Source organism: Oncorhynchus clarkii, chromosome 3 (genome assembly GCF_045791955.1).
Source record: "Oncorhynchus clarkii lewisi isolate Uvic-CL-2024 chromosome 3, UVic_Ocla_1.0, whole genome shotgun sequence".
NCBI lineage: Eukaryota > Metazoa > Chordata > Actinopteri > Salmoniformes > Salmonidae > Oncorhynchus > Oncorhynchus clarkii.
In genome coordinates this window covers 51162949-51184259 of record NC_092149.1, presented here as the reverse complement: position 1 = coordinate 51184259, position 21311 = coordinate 51162949, and the positions used below count along the sequence as shown (strand labels likewise).

General features: G+C 43.3%; 1 protein-coding gene across 1 annotated transcript in view; it reads left to right on the top strand.

Moving 5' to 3' along the window:
• LOC139396936 (kalirin-like) overlaps positions 1-21311 on the top strand; it is a 162478-nt gene that overhangs the window by 103690 nt on the left and 37477 nt on the right. Inside the window, exons 32-33 of the mRNA XM_071143876.1 lie at positions 38-140; positions 14618-14864. Of these exons, the coding sequence (XP_070999977.1) occupies positions 38-140; positions 14618-14864 (350 nt within the window). The remainder of the gene's footprint in view (positions 1-37; positions 141-14617; positions 14865-21311) is intronic.

The following is a 21311-nucleotide window of genomic DNA, read 5'->3' as shown; positions in this document are numbered from 1 at the left end:
TGTGTGTGTGTGTGTGTGTGTGTGTGTGTGGATCCAGGGATGCTGGTGAGGATGCAGACAGCCAGGGTGACGGCAGCAGCCAGCCAGACACCATCTCCATCGCTTCTAGGACTTCTCAGAACACTGTGGACAGTGATAAGGTAGGAGGACATCTGCTGGAACATCTCAAGTATAAGTACTGATTTGGGATCAGGTCCCCCATATCCATATTATTCATTGTCATCTAAAAGGCAAAACTGATCAGCACTCCAATCCCGAGATTCTTTATGAACATGAGCCCTAAACATCTTCTTTATTCCCTGTAGGCCTACAGCAATAAGTCCTACATATTCAATATTTACCATACACAATATCAAGCAAATAAGTGTGAAATATTAATGACTTTAATATCTGATATGTACTTTTTTGAAATTAGGCTGACATTGATTGGCTCCTTCCTAGCTCCTCCCCCCTGTGGGTCACCATGGACAGCTGATTGACAATCGGGGTTTCCCTGGCCTCTCTTATGTTCCAAGCAGGGGCTGTGACCTGCCATTAGAGCTGAGGCTCCCCAGTAGGTTAGAACAACAATCATGTGAAATTATGAAACGTCTGTTCAGGCTTTGTGCAGGCATGTGCCCTCATGCAACATACGAAGGACTGTTTGAAATCAATGTAAGGATACATTTGATTCCTAATTTGCTCTTGAAAAAAAAAAATGGTGTGTGAGAGTTAAAGGGAGGGTTCATCTAATTTACATGTTTGGGTAAAATTCCTCTTACCTTGAGTTGTCTATGTAGGTCAGTAGTGACAGCATCCACCATAATTAGTTGTTAAATTTAGCTACCGGCAGTAGTTCGCATGACTGATGGACAATATGGTTGAGTTCCTGCACATCTACATTGCATCGCGTCAATCAACCAGTGGTTGCGTTCCACGTCATCGACTGTGCAGTCGGGCGTCAGATTGCTTAATCTATTATGTTTTTAGCTGATATGTTAAATACCTATCCAGGGGTTGTAAGATCTGTCATGTGTTTTTCAAATGTATTTATTATCTCAGCTTTATTTACCAGGTAGGCTGGTTGAGAACAAGTTCTCATTTGCAACTGCGACCTGGCCAAGGTTAAGCATAGCAATTCGACACATACAACAACACAGAGTTACACATGGAATAAACAAAACATACAGTCAATATTACAGTAGAACAAAATAAAACAAAATGTCTACAGTGAGTGCAAATGAGGTAAGATAAGGAAATAAATAGGCCATGGTGGCGAAGTAATTACAATATAGCAATTAAACACTGGAATGGTAGATGTGCAGAAGATGAATGTGCAAGTAGAGATACTGGGGTGCAAAGGAGCAAGATAAATAAATAAATACTGTATGGGGATGAGGTAGGTAGATAGATGGGCTGTTTACTGATGGGCTATGTACAGGTGCAGTGATCTGTGAGCTGCTCTGACAGCTGGTGCTTAAAGCTGGTGAGGGAGATATGAGTCTCCAGCTTCAGAGATTTTTGCAGTTTGTTCCAGTCATTGGCTGCAGAGAACTGGAAGGAAAGACGACCAAAGGAGGAATTGGCTTTGGGGGTGACCAGTGAGATATACCTGCTGGAGCGCGTGCTGCGAGTGGGTGCTGCCATGGTGACCAGTGAGCTGAGATAAGGCGGGGCTTTACCCCTGCCTTATCTGCATTGTAGTTGGGTAGGAACTCAACCGTTGTTGTGAAGCTGGTTGTTGTCTTAACTTTTGGAAGATTTCCCTCTCTATGACCCGCTCTCTCTCTCTCTGGGCTCAACGCCACTGCAGCTGGGTCCTCCAGCCTTCTGTTGTCTTGGAGAGCAGCCAGGCTTGGGTGTCTTGGCCTGGGGTCCCGTTTTCCCCTCTGCTCTGGAGGGTGGAGAGTGGTGTACGAAAGAGAGAGAGAGAGAAGCTGCATCCCCAAACTCCCAAATGGTACCTTATTCCCTATATAGTGCACTACTTTTAACCAGAGCCCTATGGACTAAATAGGGAATAGGGTGCCATTTGGGACGCATACAGAGAGAGAGAGAGAGCGTGGCCTGGCCAGTCCATTGTGACGCCCTGTGACCTTTTCACACAGTACGCCCACACTTTGCCCCTGCGCTAAATGTCACTCTGCCACACACAGCAGAAAGATAGACTGGGCTCTAGAAATGCCCTAACAGAGTGACAGACAAATCCTCGTTGAGCTTGTGATGAATAGGTGTGATTTGAGGGAAGTTTATGGAACAGCCGAGTGTGTTTGTTGCTTTCTCTCTCGGTGGAGGATGTCGCAACTAAACAATATTATTTCATTCCTTCTCAAGGTGGGAGGGTTGTCTTGTTGCTCTTTGGAAGGCTTTAAACAGAAAGACATTTCTCAGTGCTGGAGCTCCCTTATAGTTCATTGCAATTTCCTTAAGCTATATTCCAATGCTGCATGCTGTTATGAATAGCCAAGGGAAGGCTGGCTATAGAATTCCCAAAAAATAAGTTCCTAACACCAAACCCGGTCTCATTTGAGCCGCCAAGTGTCACCGACTGACTGTCAGGTTTTTTTTTTCTCTCTTGATATTTTTTCCTCCGGGCGAGCCATGTCAATTTTTCCACAGACTGTTTTTGTCTTGGAAATGACTCTTTTCCTGGTGCTTTTGTGGTCTCTCTAAGCCCTTCCAGCGTCGTCGTCTGGTCCAAGCTGACAGTTAGCCACTCTGCACAGACGCAGAGAGACACGACATCCCTGCTCCCACCCGACCACCCTGCTGTGACTGTCACTGTGGGAGGATTTGTTTTCTCCCTGCATGGAGATGGAACGGCTAGGCTGCATCTCAAATGACACCCTATTTCCTGTGGGCCCTGGTCAAAGAGAGTGCACTGTATAGTGAATATGGTGCCATTTGCCATTCCTGGGCTTGTCTTGCTGCCGTCTGTCTCCAACTCATGTGCAGTGTATATATGGCTAACAATTACAAAGAAAGCAGCTAGGAAACCAGTTCACACGGGTGTGTTTGTCCTCTGTCCCTCATGCTGCACATCATCACATGGATGTGTTGTCGGCTCACTCCCTAAACCAAGGCTGTGCCTCTCTTCATTACTGTACGTTGACTAAATCAAATCTATTATCCCCTTCCTTCATCCCCGGCTCACCCTATAATGAAGCTGTTCTCCAATCGCCACCGCTGTTTCCGCGAGTCATGAGACTGGCCTCGTGCTCCTCGGATGGGAGATGAAGGTTCTCTCTCTCGCTCTCTCTCTCTCTCTCTCTCTCTCTGTCTCTCTCTCTGTCTCGCTGTCTCTCTCGTTCTGTCTATTTCTCTCTGTATGTGTGCAGGAAGGACAGCTGTGGTTCCATTTGGGCTTAGCTGTGCTGCAGGAATATATGCCACACCCTCCCTCTGTCTCTCAGACACACACTTTCTCACTCCACAACACACACATGCTGCTACCCCCCCCCCCCCCCCCCCTCCACCCCCCAAGATGCTCTTCTGCTTAACAAATGGGTCTTTATATGCTGGCTAGGCCTTCTATAAGGCAATAAATTCACCTTTATTAGCATGACATAAAAATGCTATAGGCTCTGCTGGTCCTTGGTTGGGTGCACACATGCAGTAGTGTGTTATGACCCGTCGTCTCTACTACTCATAGTAAGCCTGTGCTAGAGGTCTTCATGGGTCCAAGTAGGACCCGATTAACCTGGACCCGACCCGAACGTTGACCCTCTGGTCCGTGCTGGGTCCTGTTTGATTGTCATCGGGTCTCTGGTATATACAGTTGATAGACTGGAGAGACCCAATGACAATCAAACGGAAGCCTTTCTGTCGAGGGTCAACAACAGGATTTCGTACCCGGTTGGGACCCGTGAAGACCTCAACCACAGGCTTTCTATGAGTAGTAGAGACGACAGGGTCATAACACACTGCCTGTCTCCCTGTCTGGCTCAGCCAATCAAAGGAAAGAGCTTGAACTGAGCTTAACTCTGCAGCACAGACCGAGAGAGCAGAGCAAAGAGACACCATGCCCAAGTGGATGAGCTTTAAACTTTTCAAGGAGAGCAGTCACGTAAGTAACCAGACCCTAGCTTTTCTCCCAAAGTAGCTCAGAACATTTTAAAGACCTTCTTTGACATTTAGAGAGGGTTTTGGATAGGCTATGGGTCATTTGTCATTTTAAAATGTGTCCTGCCAGATGTCTACTGTGCTGTTTTTTGCCAAATCTATTGATTTTATGGTTTGCTTGATCTTCGACTTTTTAAGATTGTAATTCTAATGTCTAAGTCACACATGCGAGAGTCCAAACTGTACATGGCAGTATATATGTAGCCTCCCCATATTCACCAAAAGTAGAGAAATATATATATACCGTATGTCACCACATAGGCAATATCATTCATGGGAGTCGTATTGTAGTCACACGAGATGTGTTCATGTGGCTAGAGTCAGATGGCTAAAGGAGCAGAAGCACATTGCTGTGTTGAAAGGGAGTTCCTTCCCCCACGTCCCAGTAGTAGAGCAGACTGCCGGTTAAACTGTGAGCGCTGGCTGGGCCAGTCGACACAGGAAGCAGGCTATTAAGTTAACTGCCTCAATGAGATGAGTACGGACTGACTTACTGACGTTCTCGAAGGTCCAGTTGCATCTCTCTGGAGTGGGTCTTTGTATCCTAGCAACGTGATGACGACAACAAGAAAAACATCCGTCTTGGTCGGGAAGATTTTCCTTCGAGAAACTGATCAAATAGTGTTGAATTATAGGATCTTTATGGCTCTGGCTCAAGGCATGGTTGCAAAAGATCAACCCTATAGTGGCTTATGTCTGGTCTACGCTATGCACCTAGTTCAACTGAGTGTATACGCAGACTTTGGTTGAAATACTATTTTAAATCAATTCAAATACTGCATCTGTGCTTGGTTAAGCTGGCCTTTTGCCGTGGAAGCGATTTTAGAAAAGTCCCAACAATGTAAACCAGAGAGGATTGTGGTTTTTGCTAAAAAACAAAATAAAGTACTGTAAATCACCAAGGCTTCTTTGAATTATAGGAAATCTGTCTTTAATGTAATCAAGGTGTGAAATGTTATTTTGTAATACGATCTATTTTTGGGCTTATTTGTGGTCAATTTGCTTCTTTTAACTTCTTAACTTAACTTAACTTCTTTTAATTATGTTTCGGCCTCCCGACCATCAGCTTGAGACAAAAATCGTCCGACTGAATTGAGTTGACTGCCCCTGGTGTAAAGCCTGCTCTCTAGGCAGGCTAAAGGAAATGATAAAGATTTCAATTTGAACCCAGGTCTGTAAGTAATTTATATTGCCTGACTGTAGGAGAGTGAGTGAGGCTGTGTTGACATGACTATGCAACAGGCGTGTGTGTCTTTTATGAGGCAGCGCTCGGCTGACATTCAAAATGAGGTCAACACTAGTCTCCGAAACATCCTGAGTACTACAGGAGTACAAAATAATAGGGCATTGATATTTTCCCCCCTCATGGATACCCTGTCCACTGTAATTGTCTTATAGGCCTACTTCTATTTCAGTTACTGTAAGTATGAATATAGTCAGTCTGTCAATTATATATAACTTACAGGCCTATGTGTTACATTTGTTCTTCAATGGACTTCCAGACTTTCTTATGAATCATAATAAAATTGAAAAATAAACAAAAATTGAAGAAAACGGACAGAAACAGGGAGGGACTTTCCCAGTACTAAAAACGTGTTTTTTGGGTTCCATTGCAGAATGCTTTGCGACGGTGTGCACTAATGAATATGACCCTGATCATTGTTTAACGTGCGTACCCTGTACCCTTTCGCATGGCCGCATCTCTGGCCGACCTGGAGATCCCTTAGCAACAGTTACCGTCTCTCCCCGGGTGGAGGTGACCTAATACCCTGCAGATGGTGTCGAGGGGAGATGAGATGAAGGCTTGTGTCCCAAGTGGTACTCTGTTCTCTACATAGTGCAGTACTTTTGCCCAGAGTATGGGCTATTTGGGACGCAGCCGAGATGAGATGGACGGGTCCGGTCACATCTGCTGCGGCTTAGACCCAACATGTCATGCCAGCTCCTATCTACCATATAGCCTCCAAATCTATGTCCCAAATGGCATGCTATTCCACATATAGTGCACTACTTTAATCCAGGGCCCCATGTTTAATCTTTTGCAGCTATCTGATGTAGAGAGACCTCTAAATAATGCTCTTTATTTTCTGTGGGGGGTTAAAACTGTCTACTCGGCTCTCAAAAGCAGGGTTATACATATACTGTGCCCCACAACCCACCCTTTTATCTAAATTCAGCAAAAAACAAACGTCCCTTTTTTCAGGACCCTGTCGTTCAGATATAATTTGTAAAAATCCAAATAACTTCACAGATCTTCATTGTAAAGGGTTTAAATACTTCTTCCCATGCTTGTTCAATGAACATTAAACAGTTAATGAACATGCACCTGTGGAACGGTGGTTAAGACACTAACAGCTTACAGACGGTAGACAATTAAGGTCACAGTTATGAAAACTTAGGACACTAAAGAGACCTTTCTACTGACTCTGAAAAATACCAAAAGAAAGATGCCCAGGGTCCTTGCTAATCTGCGTGAATGTGCCTTAGGCATGCTGCAAGGAGGCATGAGGACTGGCGGTGTGGCCTGGGCAATAAATTGCAATGTCCGTATTGTGAGACGCCTAAGACAGCGCTACAGGGAGACAGGACGGACAGCTGATCGTCCTCGCAGTGGCAGACCACGTGTAACAACACCTGCACAGGATCGATACATCCGAACATCACACCTGCGGGACAGGTACAGGATGGCAACAACTACTGCCCGAGTTACACCAGGAACGCACAATCCCTCCATCAGTGCTCAGACTGTCCGCAATAGGTCCTCACCAGACATCACCGACAACAATGTTGCCTATGGGTGCAAACCCACCATCGCTGGAACAGACAGGACTGGCAAAAAGTGCCCTTCACTGACGAGTCACGGTTTTGTCTCACCAGGGGTAATGGACAGATTTGCATTTAGCGTCGAAGGAATGAGCGTTATACTGAGGCCTGGAGCGGGATTGATTTGGAAGTGGAGAGTCCGTCATGGTCTGGGGTGGTGTGTCACAGCATCATCGGACTGAGCTTGTTGTCATTGCAGGCAATCTCAACGCTATGCGTTACTGGGAAGTCAACCTCCTACCTCATGTGGTACCCTTCCTGCAGTCTCATCCTGACATGACCCTCCAGCATGACAATACCACCAGCCATACTGCTCGTTCTATGTGTGATTTCCTTTAAGACAGGAATGTCAGTGTTCTGCCATGGCCAGCGAAGAGCACAGATCTCAATCCTATTGAGCACGTCTGGGGCCTGTTGGATCGGAGGGTGAGGGCTAGGGCCATTCCCCCCCAGAAATGTCTGAGATCTTGCAGGTGCCTTGGTGGAAGAGTGGGGTAATATCTCACAGCAAGAACTGGCAAATCTGGTGCAGTCCATGAGGAGGAGATGCACTGCAGTACTTAATGCAGCTGGTGGCCACACCAGATACTGACTGTTACTTTTGATTTTGACCCCCCTTTGTTCAGGGACACATTATTCAATTTCTGTTAGTCACATGTCTGTGGAACTTGTTCAGTTTATGTCTCAGTTGTTGAACCTTGTTATGTTCTTACAAATATTTACACATCTTAAGTTTGCTGAAAATAAACGCAGTTGACAGTGAGAGGACGTTTTTCTTTTTTTTTGCTGAGTTTAGTTAGTGCTCTACTTTTGACCAGGGCCCATAGCAAATAGGCTGGTATTTGGAACAGCCATTGCATTCAGAGGACCCTGATTTAGTTTACTTTTAGTACTTTCATTATCCAACTGTTAAAGATGTTGAGTATTGTTATGATTATTAATTGGGAATGCTTGCACTGAATCTTACCATATTGTAGAGCTGTTGCTTGGCGTGCAATGACCTTTTGATGAACAAGATTGCCGGATTTCACAGACACAGTAGTTGATTACTACAGCTTGACTTGGAAAGTGTTGATGATTCATTCAACTAATCAACAGCTGGAAAAAGGTGTGTCACAAGCGTTGTAGATAATCATTTGGTGGGTTATTTGCCTCTGTTTCTCCTCTGTCTTTACCCAAACTCCTCGAAGTGACTGAAATAGCAGCTATTTTCTATATAAAAGCCCTGTGATGATGAAACAGTCTGCTTGGACAGGTTCCCCCACAGCTCTGGAAACTCAGACACTACCATTTCCTGTTCCCCTTAGACGGCACGGCTCCGACAGCCACACTGGAAACTAACTGCTATTTAAACACAGACTGTGTTCTCTTGCTCTTTCTTGCTCTCGCTCTCTCTCTCTCTCTTTCTCTCCCCTTCTCGCCCTCTCTCTCTCCCTCTCCCCCTGTGTCTCTCGTTCTGCATCACAACACGCAGGAGCCAAATGTTCTCCTCACGGTGTTATTTAAGCAGGTTGCAACTACAATCATTACTTGAGGTGGCGCTAACATGGGAAGAGTCCTGTATTTATGATTTGACTCCGGTCCTAATGTTTTGGGGTTTTCCAAATCGGGTAATGTCTCAAACAAAAGTTGGTTTTCTTTGCCATGTCAAGCATAGGAGGTACAGTGTGTCCTGTTTGGGATCCATTTTACTGCATGGGCCTTTTCATTTGTTTGTCGGTACTCTGAAGTGGTGTTTGAATATAATGCTTCAACCATACTCCTTAGGCCCATCCCAAATGGCACCCTAGTTCCCTATAATAGTGCACTACTTTTGCTCTCCCTTAACCTTCCGGTACCAATCATAATTCATGATAATTAAGTTACTGCCAGCTGTTATTCCACTAGTTGGACAGAGTTAATCATGCTCGTCGGTATAAAATGAACTGATCGTACAAGATTGTTTCCAGGAGCCCACCACAAAACAGTTATTGGATGTTGTAACAAGTATTTATCACCATACTAACGAGAGATTCTTCTGTGGGCTGTTTGTTTTTGTACAATTAACGCCTTGGAGTACAGTTTCACTGTAAGACACACCACTTTGTGAGCTCACAGATGTTCTGTTGGCTTTGGAACACGTGGCGGTTGTTTGGATTTTGGAAAGAGGATGGAAATCAGATCCTTCTGAAAAGCTCTTTATCGACAATGGCATTGTTATATGGCACCAACCACAGGTCCCGACTTTGTGCAGAGGGAAAGCTAAAGTTCCCATGTTGAGGACTGTGTCAGCTCTGCTCTGTCTCTGTGATACATGATGGGGGTATCTTCTCGGCACTATTCACATGTTGTGTTCCCTGCCTGTTGACACTAATCTTGGGTCCGTTTTGTATTTTCCACACTAATGGGTAAAGTTAGGATTGGGGGCAGGGAGGCTGATCCTTATAATTATATGACGATATTGTAGGTTGAAAATAATCACATGACACAATTTCTGATATCGCATGCTTTACCTTTATTTTCCTGCATAAGTACAAATCTGTGTTGCCGCCATATCACCACCTTACCGGCCACCCTAGACCCACTTCAGTTTGCATACCGCCCCGACAGGTCCACAGACGACGCAATCGCCATCACACTGCACACTGCCTTATCTCACCTGGACATAAGGAATACCTATGTAAGAATGCTGTTCATTGACTACAGCTCAGCATTCAACACCACAGTACCCTCCAAGCTCATCATCAAGCTGGAGGCCCTGGGTCTCAACCCATTCCTGTGCAATTGAGCCCTGGACTTTTTGACGGGCCGCCCCCAGGTGGTGAAGGTAGGAAACAACCTCTCCACCCCGCTGATCCTCAACACTGGGGACCCACAAGGGTGCGTGCTCAGCCCCCTCCTGTACTCCCTGTTCACCCATGACTGCGTGGCCATGCACGCCTCCAACTTAATCATCAAGTTTGCAGACGACACTACAGTGGTAGTCTTGATTACCAACAACGACGAGACAAGCTACAGGGAGGAGGTGAGGGCACTAGGAGTGTGGTGTCAGGAAAACAACCTCTCACTCAATGTCAACAAAACAAAGGAGTTGATCGTGGACTTCATGAAACAGCAGTTTGGAGCACCCCCCTATCCACATCGAAGGGACAGCAGTGGAGAAGGTGGAAAGTTGTAAGTTCCTCGGCGTACAAACTGAAATGGTCCACCCACACGCCTCTTCAACCTCAGGAGGCTGAAGAAATTTGGCTTGTCACCCAAAACCCTGACAAACTTTTACAGATGCACAATCGAGAGCATCCTGTCAGCCTGCCTCACAGCCTGGTACGGCAACTGCACCGCCCTCAACAGCAAGGCTCTCTAGAGGATGGTGCAGTCAGCACAACGCATCACTGGGGGGAAACTACTTGCCCTCCATAACACCTACAGCACCCGGCCAAAAAGATCACCAAGGACATCAACCACCCGAGCCACTGCCTGTTCACACCGCTACCATCCAGAAGGTGAGGTCAGTACAGGTGCATCAAAGCTGGCACCGAGAGACTGAAAAACAGCTTCTATCTCAAGGCCGTCAGACTGCTAAACAGCAACCACTAACTCAGAGAGGCTGCTGCCTACATTGAGACCCAATCACTGACGTTCAAAAGTCACTTAGAAATGTCCTTGTTTTTGAAAGAAAAGCACGTTTTTTTTGTTCATTTAAAATAACATCAAATTGATCAGAAATACAGTGTAGACATTGTTAATGTTGTAATGACTATTGTAGCTGGAAATGCCAGATTTGTTTATGGACTATCTACATAGGTGTACAGAGGCCCATTATCAGCAACCATCACTCCTGTGTTCCAATGGCACATTGTGTTAGCTAATCCAAGTTTATAATTTTAAAAGGCTAATTGATCATTAGAAACCCCTTTTGCAATTATGTTAGCACAGCTGAAAACTGTTGTTCTGATTTAAAGAAGCAATAAAACTGGCCTTTAGACTAGTTGAGTATCTGGAGCATCATCATTTGTAGGTTCGATTACAGGCTCAAAATGGCCAGAAACAAAGAACTTGCCAAGAATAGAAAGTGGGAGGCCCCGGTGCACACTTGAGCAAGAGGACAAGTACATCAGTGTCTAGGTTGAGAAACAGACACCTTACAAGTCCTCAACTGGCAGCTTCATTAAATAGTACCCGCAAAACACCAGTCAATGTCAACAGTGAAGAGGTGACTCCGGGATGCTGGCCTTCTAGGCAGAGTTCCTTTTTCCAGTGTCTGTGTTCTTTTGCCCATCTTAATATTTTTTATTGGCCAGTCTGAGATATGGCTTTTTCTTTCTTCCTAGAAGGCCAGCATCCCGGAGTCGCCTCTTCACTGTTGACGTTGAGACTGATGTTTTGCGGGTACTATTTAATGAAGCTGCCAGTTGAGGACTTGTGAGGCGTCTGTTTCTCAAACTAGACACTGATGTACTTGTCCTCTTGCTCAGTTGTGCACCGGGGCCTCCCACTCCTCTTTCAATTCTGGTTAGGGACAGTTTGCACTGTTCTGTGAAGTGTGTAGTACACAGCACTGTACGAGATCTTTAGTTTCTTGGCAATTTCTCGCATGGAATAGCCTTCATTTCTCAGAACAAGAATAGACTGATTAGTTTCAGAAGAAATATTCTTCTTCGTTTCTGGCCATTTTGAGCCTGTAATCAAACCCACAAATCCCGATGCGCCAGATACTCAACTAGTCTAAAGAATGCCAATTTTATTGTTTCTTTAATCAGCACAACAGTTTTCAGCTGTGCTAACATAATTGCAAAATGGTTTTCTAAGGGGCTTTCTAGCTACAATAGTCATTTACAACATTAACAATGTCTACACTTTATTTCTGATCAATTTTATGTTATTTTAATGGACAAAGAATTTGCTTTTCTTTCAAAAACAAGGACATTTTCCAAGTGACCCCAAACTTTGGAACGGTAGTGTATTTATCAATGAACTCTGTCAGCCCGTTTTCTTATATAAACAAACAAAAATCGGTCAGGGAAACTGACCCTGTCTGGGTATTTTAAGAGAAATGCCCACAAGATTTAGTCTTTAAGAGTTCTGCCCCTGAAACAATCTGTGTTTACCATGCCCATGTAGACAAACTCGTCTTACAGTCCCTGATATCATAGTGAGCTCTTTAATGAAAAACCACTGAGGATCAGTTTGTCAAACTTTAGAATAGGTTAGGGAAAGAATGTAGGGAGTGAGGAACCGCCAGATGATGCTGACAGAAAGCTATGGGTGGTCGAGACGAGTGGGGGAGGCTGGATCATGGTTTCCATTGGGATGGGTCTGACCTGTGTGAGGATCATCCCTCACACAGGGGTGTGCTCTAACTCAGAACATGAGCCTCACTTTGTTCTGTTGACGCTAGATTGGATCTGCTTCAGTCAGCCTGTTTAAAACCTTGAACATGATCATAGAGAAGGCTGCGTCCCAAATGGCAGCCTGTTCCCTGCTTTTGACCTGGGCCCATAGGGCTCTGGTCAAAAGCAGTGCACTGTATAGGAAATCGGGCACCATTTGGGACATGGCTGTGGAGAGGGAGTGCTCTTTTATTTTAAACAGCTCTCTGTGGGAGTGGATGATTTGTGGAGTGTTCCTGTTCCTAGTAAGAGATTGGAGTTGATCTCCATTCAAGATGACCTGAAACACTTCCCTCCAACTGGGTTTGGTTGCTGGTCAAATATGTTTTGTTATTGAAGGAGTCAACGAAGTGGTGTGATTTAGAATCCCCTCTGTTTCGAACCCCCATAGTAGACAACCGAGAGGTAACTCAAGTGTGTGTCCTTGATCTGTCCGACATTGGACTTTGTTTGTTCTCTCTCTGGCAGTGTTGAGAACTTGCTGGGTTATTTCAGGCTAGGGTTGCAAACGTCCAGTAACGTAAACAGAACTCTTGGTTGATTTCCTACTTACAAGCAGATTTCCAGCTAATTCCCTAATGATTCCGGGAATCTTCCAACCAGGATTTCTGGAAAACTTGGGAATTTTGGGAAATGGACCAGGAATTTTGCAACCCTAATTCAGGAGTTCTTATCACCGCAAATACACATAGGTTTGACTACACTTCCTCTTAGACTGCTACTCAAGTTGAAACAGAATGTGTGCTCGTACCTGCTCTCTTCGAACCCTGTCACACTCCCATCTGACTTTGCAGCTGGCTGAATTTAAGGACTCTCCTTCAATCGTCCCAAATGGCACCCTATTCTTCCCTATGGGCCCGGTCAAAAGTGGTGCACTAAATAGGGAATGGGGTGCCATTTGGGACTCAGCCCATGTCGGGTTAACCAGAGTAGAACCTCGGCGCATATGAGGAAGTTTTGAGTGGACTTGGAGTGACAGCCTGAGGATTGATACTATTTTTCATTTCCCAAGGTGGGAGGTTTACTGACTTCAAATGGATTGCTAGCTAGATGATAATTGTGAAACCAGAGAGTATTTTCCTCAGCCAGAGAACATTCATAATTTGTTGGAGACTAGTGATATCCTCATAACTGGGAGACTGCAGTCATTTATGACTCTCGTTTATCAAACTGGTGTAGGCTACGACCGTTTCCCCAGGTAGAGTTATAATACGTAGGGCTACGTCCCAAATGGCACCCTATTCCCTATATAGTCCACTACTTTTGACCAAAGCCCTATGGGGCCTGGTCAAAAGTAGTGAACTAGGCCTATGTAGGGAATAGGGTGCCATTTGGAACGCATACATATAATCACCAGACGACCATGATCTATAGGCCTATGGTTCGTTTATTACCTCACTTCAAATAATAAAATCTTTGAGTGTAATCATTTAGTGGGTGTAAATATTATGACATGACTCTTCTCTCTCCAGAAACTAAGCTGATCTCAGATACTGATAATGGGTTAATTATAAGGTCACCTGTAATCTCTCGTGAACAGGCCGTTAAAATGACATTTTTGGTTCTGGGTTGCTGAGATTAGGTCAACTGTGTTGAACAGATATTGGATGTATGTTGTATAGAGTAACTGTTGAGTGTTAACCAATTTAACACCCGGATACACACCAGTCTTTGATATGAAGCAATGTTTTAAATGTCCTACTGATTTATATAGAGGTGTATTAATTGTAGTTGGTGCTCGTGTAATATAATGTGGTGTGATTCAAACTCTGACCCCGGTGCCTATGAATGATAAAAGCAGTGGAGTCTGACCCTGTCAGTCAGTCATAAACTATATGAAGTACGCACCTGTTTCACTTGTATCCAATAGCATTTCATGACGGGGCACACACTTACACTGACCTTAACCATGTTCTGTTCCATGGAAGGCATGGGTGGGCAGCCCAAATGGCACCCTATTCCCTATTTAGTGCACTACTTTTGACCAGAGCCCTGTGCACTAAAAAGGGAATAGGGTGTCTTTAATCCATTTATCCCCTGATAGTTTGTCCCCTGGTTTGATGTCTGAACATTTTTTTTGTTGTTGTTCATTGTTCTATATAATCCGCTGTAATCCCGCAACTGGGATAAGTGTTTTTATGGACGTGTGCATGTCACTCCACTAAACTAATATCTGAATACATCTCACAACCCCACATGACTTAACCTAGAACCTGAGCTGTGCACTTACCTTCCTTTTCTCTGCTGTGATAAAAATTGTGCCAACACCCACTTTGTTTTAAGACCTTAACTCACTGTTCTCTCGGTCTCTTCCTGTCTCACAGCTCTCTGGAGGCTGTGAGTTGACAGTGGTGCTGCAGGACTTCACAGCAGGTTGTTCCAGCGAGCTTAGCCTTCAGACGGGTCAGACGGTAGAGCTACTGGAGAGGCCCAGTGACCGCCCCGGCTGGTGTCTGGTGCGAACCACCGACCGTAGCCCCCCTCAGGAGGGCCTGGTGCCCAGCTCGGCCCTCTGTGTCTCTCACTCCCGCAGCAGCGTGGAGATGGAGTGCTTCTTCCCCACAGGGAAAGGTAAGGACCTCAAACCATTTACTGTTGGGAAAAAAAGGAAGGAAAGTGCTGCAAGAATATGTCAGTAGATCTTTATAGATTGAAGGTGCTCTTTGGCTAATGGGTTAATAGGCCAAGAAAACCAATAGGGACCCTGCAACCCTGCACCGGTCCTGTAATTACAATGGCCGTGTCTGAACACCCGTACTTCTGTTCGAAATGTTAGGCATTTTGGGTACGCAAAAATAGAACGTTTTATATAGTGTGTGTGAACTTCTGAAAATGTAGTATGCTTTAAATGCCAGGATGTCATATTCATTTTGGCTTTTTATCTAGTAGAATTCGCTGCACACTATTGAGGAAGAGAATCGTCTTTCCAGACTCACGTGTGTTTGACAACAGCTGATAATTAGATAAGGTGACCAGAATGAACCAATGGCGGGAATCAACGCATCATCTACTGTACATTAGATGACACGTTCTCAGTATAGAGGAGCTTAGTATGCTGATATTTCTTGCCTATTGCGCTCATTTATACCTCAGAGTACATTCTCAATAGTATCTCGGACGACAGTTTAAGTAAGTAGTAGGCAAGATTGATTTTGGACATGGCCAATGCCTTTATTATGTTGACGTGTTCAGTATAACAGAATCTGAGAAGATTATTAGTCCTCCTTGTTTTTGAAAACATTGTACTGTTTTATTTGGCAGCATGGTGATAAGATACTGCACTTCCTATCTCATTCCATGTCAAAGATGTGGAAAGATTTGATATTAATATACAATACCAGTCAAAGGTTTGGACACACCTACTCATTCCAGGATTTGTCTTTCTTTTTACTTTTTTCTACATTGTAGAGTAATAGTGAAGACATCAAAACTAGGAAATAACACATATGGAATCATGTAGTAACCGAAAAAAAAGTGTTAAACAAAGCAAAATAAAGCAAAATATATTTTATATTTGAGAATCTTCAAAGTAGCCACCCTTGGCCGCAATGACAGCTTTGCACACTTTTGGTGTTCTCTCAACCAGCTTCATGAGGTAGTCACCTGGAATGCATTTCAATTAACAGGTGTGCCTTGTTAAAAGATAATTTGTTAATTTCTTAATGTGTTTGAGCCAATCGGTTGTGTTGTAACAAGGTAGGGGTGGTATACACAAGATAGCCCTATTTGGTAAAATACGAAGTCCATATTATGGCAAGAACAGCTCAAATAAGCAAAGAGAAACGACAGTCCACCATTACTTTGACTGACCTTCATGTCTTAATCTGGAAAAGGTCAAGAATAGTTGCAAAACCATCAAGCACTAAGCTGAAACTGTCACTCATGAGGACCGCCACAGGAAAAGAAGACCCAGAGTTACCTCGGCTACAGAGGATAAGTTCATTAGAGTTAACTGCACCTTAGTAACAGACACATCTCAACTTCAACTGTTCAGAGGAGACTGCGTAAATCAGGCCTTCATAGTGAATTGCTTCAAAGAAACCACTACTAAAGGACACCAATAAGAAGAAGAGTTTTGCTTGGGCCAAGAAACACTAGCAATGGACAGTAGACCGGTGGAAATTTTTGGTTCCAACCTCTGTGTCTTCGTGAGACGCAGAGGAGGTGATCGGATGATCTCCACGTGTGTTTCCCACCGTGAAGCATGGAGGGGGTGGTGTGATGGTGTGGGGGTGCTTTGCTGGTGACACTGTCTGGGATTTATTTATTTATTTATTTATTTATTTATTTATTTAGAATTCAGGGCACACTTAACCAGCATGGCTACCACAGCATTCTGCAGCGATATGCCATCCCATCTGGTTTGCGCTTAGTCCCACTATAATTTGTTTTTCAACAGGACAATGACCCAACACACCTCCAGTCTGTGTAAGGGCTATTTTGACCAAGAAGGAGAGTGATGGAGTGTTGCATCAGATGACCTGGCCTCCACAATTACCCGACCTCAACCCAATCGAGTTGTTTTGGGATGAGATGGACCGCAGAGAGAAGGAAAAGCAGTTAACAAGTGCTCAGCATATGTGGGAACTCCTTCAAGATTGTTGGAAAAGCATTCCTCATGAAGCTGGTTGAGAGAATGCCAAGACTGTGCAAAGCTGTCATCAAGGCGAAGGGGGGCTACTTCAAAGAATCTAAAAGTATAAAATAGATTTAGATTTGTATAACACTTCTTTGGTTAGTTACTACATGATTCCGTATGTGTTGTTCAATAGTTGTTTGTCTTAACTATTATTCTACAATATAGAAAATAGTAAAAATAAAGAAAAACCCTTGAAAGAGTAGGTGTGTCCAAACTTTTGAATGGTACTGTACCTGCAGCAAATATTTCATCATCATTTCATCATTGTTTCACCTGCTACGGGCATTGCATGATTTTAAGTACTTGGAAGCATTTGTTTAGACAATCCAACATCTCCTGGTGCTACCTGTAGAGGGTGGTTGGTTGGATATTTGACAGCTTGGGGAACATTTTGACTCTGACGAGCACTTGACATTTTACCTCAGTACAACATCCGTCTCCACTTAGACCACTTCAGAGAGGGTTTTCAGCTCATGCCGCTGACACTCCGTGATGTACTACCTCCCTGTTTTCCTTGACAAATGTAAAAGCTCTTCAGTTAGGACTTTAATGAGGCTCTCTCTGCCATTGTAAAATGTTTTGTATCAGGGAATTGTAATCTAGATGGAACACATCCTGAACCATTTAAAAGGTACAGGAGAGTAAATCATTTACTTTTAAGATGTTTCTCTTTGTGCATTTGTATTTATTGTTGAAAGGTGGTAGTGTTGACAGATACTCCTCTCATTAAACCTTTTACTGAATTGAATTAACTCTGTAGAATGAATTGCTGAAATGGCCCAAATATTAAGGTATCCATTGTTCTAATTCAACTTTAGAGTTGAATAGAAGAGCATACAGAAGTTTATCGAGTTTACATGGGGGTCACTATGTCACATTAACCCAACAATGAGCACCATCCTTAGCAACTCTTTTACACCACACCACCCACAAACACGTTTGGGGAACTAAACTTTTTTTATTCTATATTTTTTGATGTATTCAAATTATTAAAAAAATAAATATATATATAGACATTACCTTTCAAAATCTTGGGGTCACTTAGAAATGTCCTTGTTTTTGAAAGAAAAGCACATTTTTGGTCCATTAAAATAATATCAAATTGATCAGAAATACAGTGTAGACATTGTTAATGTTGTAAATGACTATTGTAGCTGGAAATGGCTGATTTTTATATGTCTACATAGGCGTGCAGAGGCCCAGTATCAGCAACCATCACTTCTGTGTTCCAATGGGACGTTGTGTTAGCTAATCCAAGTTGATCATTTTAAAAGGCTAATTGATCATTAGAAAACCCTTTTACAATTATGTTAGCACAGTTGAAAACTGTTGTTCTGATTAAAGAAGCATCTTTATTTGACCTTTTATTTAACTAGGCAAGTCAGTTAAGAACAAATTCTTATTTTCAATGACGGCCTAGGAACAGTGGGTTATCTGCCTTGTTCAGGGGCAGAACGACAGATTTTTACCTTGTCAGATCGGGGATTCGATCTTGCAACCTTTCGGTTACTAGTCCAATGCTCTAAACACTAGGCTACTTGCTAGGCTTCCGGCTACCTGCCTTCTTTAGACTAGTTAAGTATCTGGAGCATCAGTATTTGTTTGTTCGATTATAGGCTCAAAATGGGCAGAAACAAAGTACTTTCTTCTGAAACCCATTAGTCTATTCTTGTTCTGAGAAATTTAGGCTATTCCATGCGAGAAATTGCCAAGAAACTGAAGATCTTGTACAACGCTGTGTACTACTCCCTTCACAGAACAGCACAAACTGTCTCTAACCAGAATAGAAAGAGGAGTGGGAGGCCCCAGTGCACAACTGAGCAAGAGGACAAATACATTAGTGTCTATTTTGAGAAACAGATGCCTCACAAGTCCTCAACTGGCAGCTTCATTAAATAGTACCCGCAAAACACCAGTCTCAACGTCAACAGTGAAGAGGCGACTCCGGGAAGCTGGCCTTCTAGGCAGAGTTGCAAAGAAAAAGCCATATCTCAGACTGGCCAATAAAAATAAAATATTAAGATGGGCAAAAGAACACAGACACTGGACAGAGAAACTCTGCCGAGAGGGCCAGCATCTCGGAGTCGCCTCTTCACTGTTGACGTTGTGACTGACACGGTGGTTGGAACCAAAAATCTCCAATTTGGACTCCAGACCATAGGATACATTTCCACCGGTCTAATGTCCATTGCTTGTGTTTCTTTGCCCAAGCAAGTCTCCTCTTCTTACTGGTGTCCTTTAGAAGTGGATTCTTTGCAGCAATTTGACCATGAAGGCCTGATTCACGCAGTCTCCTCTGAACAGTTGATGTTGAGATGTGTCTGTTACTTTAACTCTGTGAAGCATTTATTTGGTAAGCAATTTCTGAAGCTGGTAACTCTAATGAACTTATCCTCTGGTTATTCCATTCCTGTGGCGGTCCTTATGAGAGTCAGTTTCATCATAGCGCTTGATGGTTTTTGCGACTGCACGTTCAAAGTTCTTAACATTTTCCATATTGACTGACCTTCATGTCTTAAAGTCATGATGGACTGTAGTTTATTTTTGCTTATTTAAGCTGTTCTTGCCATAACATGGACTTGGTCTTTTGCCAAATAGGGCCATCTTCTGTATACCCCCCTACCTTGTTATAACACAACTGATTGGCTCAAATGCATTACGAAGGAAAGAAATTGCACAAATTAACTTTTTAAGGCACACCTGTTAATTGAAATGCATTCCAGGTGACTACCTCATGAAGCTGGTTCACAGAATGCCAAGTGTGTGCAAAGCTGTAATCAATGCAAAGGGTGGCTATTTGAAGAATCTCAAATATGAAATATATTTTGATTTGTTTAACACTTTGTTTTTGGTTACTACATGATTCCATATGTGTTATTTCATAGTTTTGATGTCTTCACTATTACTCTACAATGTAGAAAATAGTACAAATAAAGACAAATCCTGGAATGAGTACGTGTGTCCAAACCTTTGACTGGTATTGTATATTAATATCAAATCAAATGTATTTATATAGCCCTTCTTACATCAGCTGATATCTCAAAGTGCTGTACAGAAACCCAGCCTAAAACCCCAAACAGCAAGCAATGCAGGTGTAGAAGCACGGTGGCTAGGAAAAACTCCCTAGAAAGGCCAAAACCTAGGAAGAAACCTAGAGAGGAACCAGGCTATGTGGGGTGGCCAGTCCTCTTCTGGCAGTGCCGGGTGGAGATTATAACAGAACATGGCCAAGATGTTCAAATGTTCATAAATGACCAGCATGGTCAAATAATAATAATCACAAGCAGAACAGTTGAAATCTTTCCACATCTTTGACATTGAATGAGAGATAGGAAGTGCAGTATCTCATTACCATGCTGCCAAATAAAACAGTACATGTTATCAAAAACAAGGAGGACTAAGAATCTTCTCAGATTTTGTTATACTGAATACCATTGACAGGCGTAACAAATAACCCATCCCACGATAGGGGCGTGGGAGCTTAATGTTCATTTTCCCCCCACGCTACTTGCCACACCTCCTCCAGAACAACCCACCCTCTTCAGCCCACTACCTCTGTGTGGTGAACATTAATAAAATACCCCCGAAAATATACCAAGCAAGCTATTACCCTAACAAACTACAAAAAGACGTCAACTGGAATTACATACAAAAAAAAATAGAACAACCACCATAAATACAAGTCCACAAACAAAAAAAAACTGCAACAATTTGAATCGTCACATCAGGAGCACCTTTGGCGTTCAGGAGCACCTTTCCTTCCTATGAAATCAGGCCCATCCCTCTCGCCATATTATTTAGTCCCACTTATCATTACAATTTGGAGAGCTCCCACTCTCTTTTGCAATCAATCCTTCTAGTGAATAATAGTGTTTGACACTTATTTTGAACGAGTCCAATACAACAACAGAAAAACACATCCGAGTTTTAAAAATCCATTTTAATTTAGCGAAGGAGCACGGTGGTTGACCACCATGATTTCTTATCATTTAGTTTGTTGCACAAATGTTGATAGTCCGCTTTTTGTTGACATTTTGTGAACAGAGCCTTTGTGTTTTCTAGGAATCCATGTTGTGAAATGACTGGCTATTGGGACTGACCTCTTGTTATTGTCCATAGGAGCTTCCTTTGTCTCCTTGCCCTGATTTCCTTTGTTTTGTGTATTAGGAACGAAAACATCCCTTCTAGAATGTTCCTATTCTGAGACACTGTGGACACCCTCGCTTCCTGTGCCTCCTTAGAACTACAGGGGGAAAGCAGGATGATTGAGAAAAGGCATCCTTTATTTGGAAAAGGGTTCATATGAGTTTTTGTTGGTTGAGGAGAACAGCAATACCCCAATGCTTGAGATGATAAAGTTAGCAGAGAACTGTTAGGTT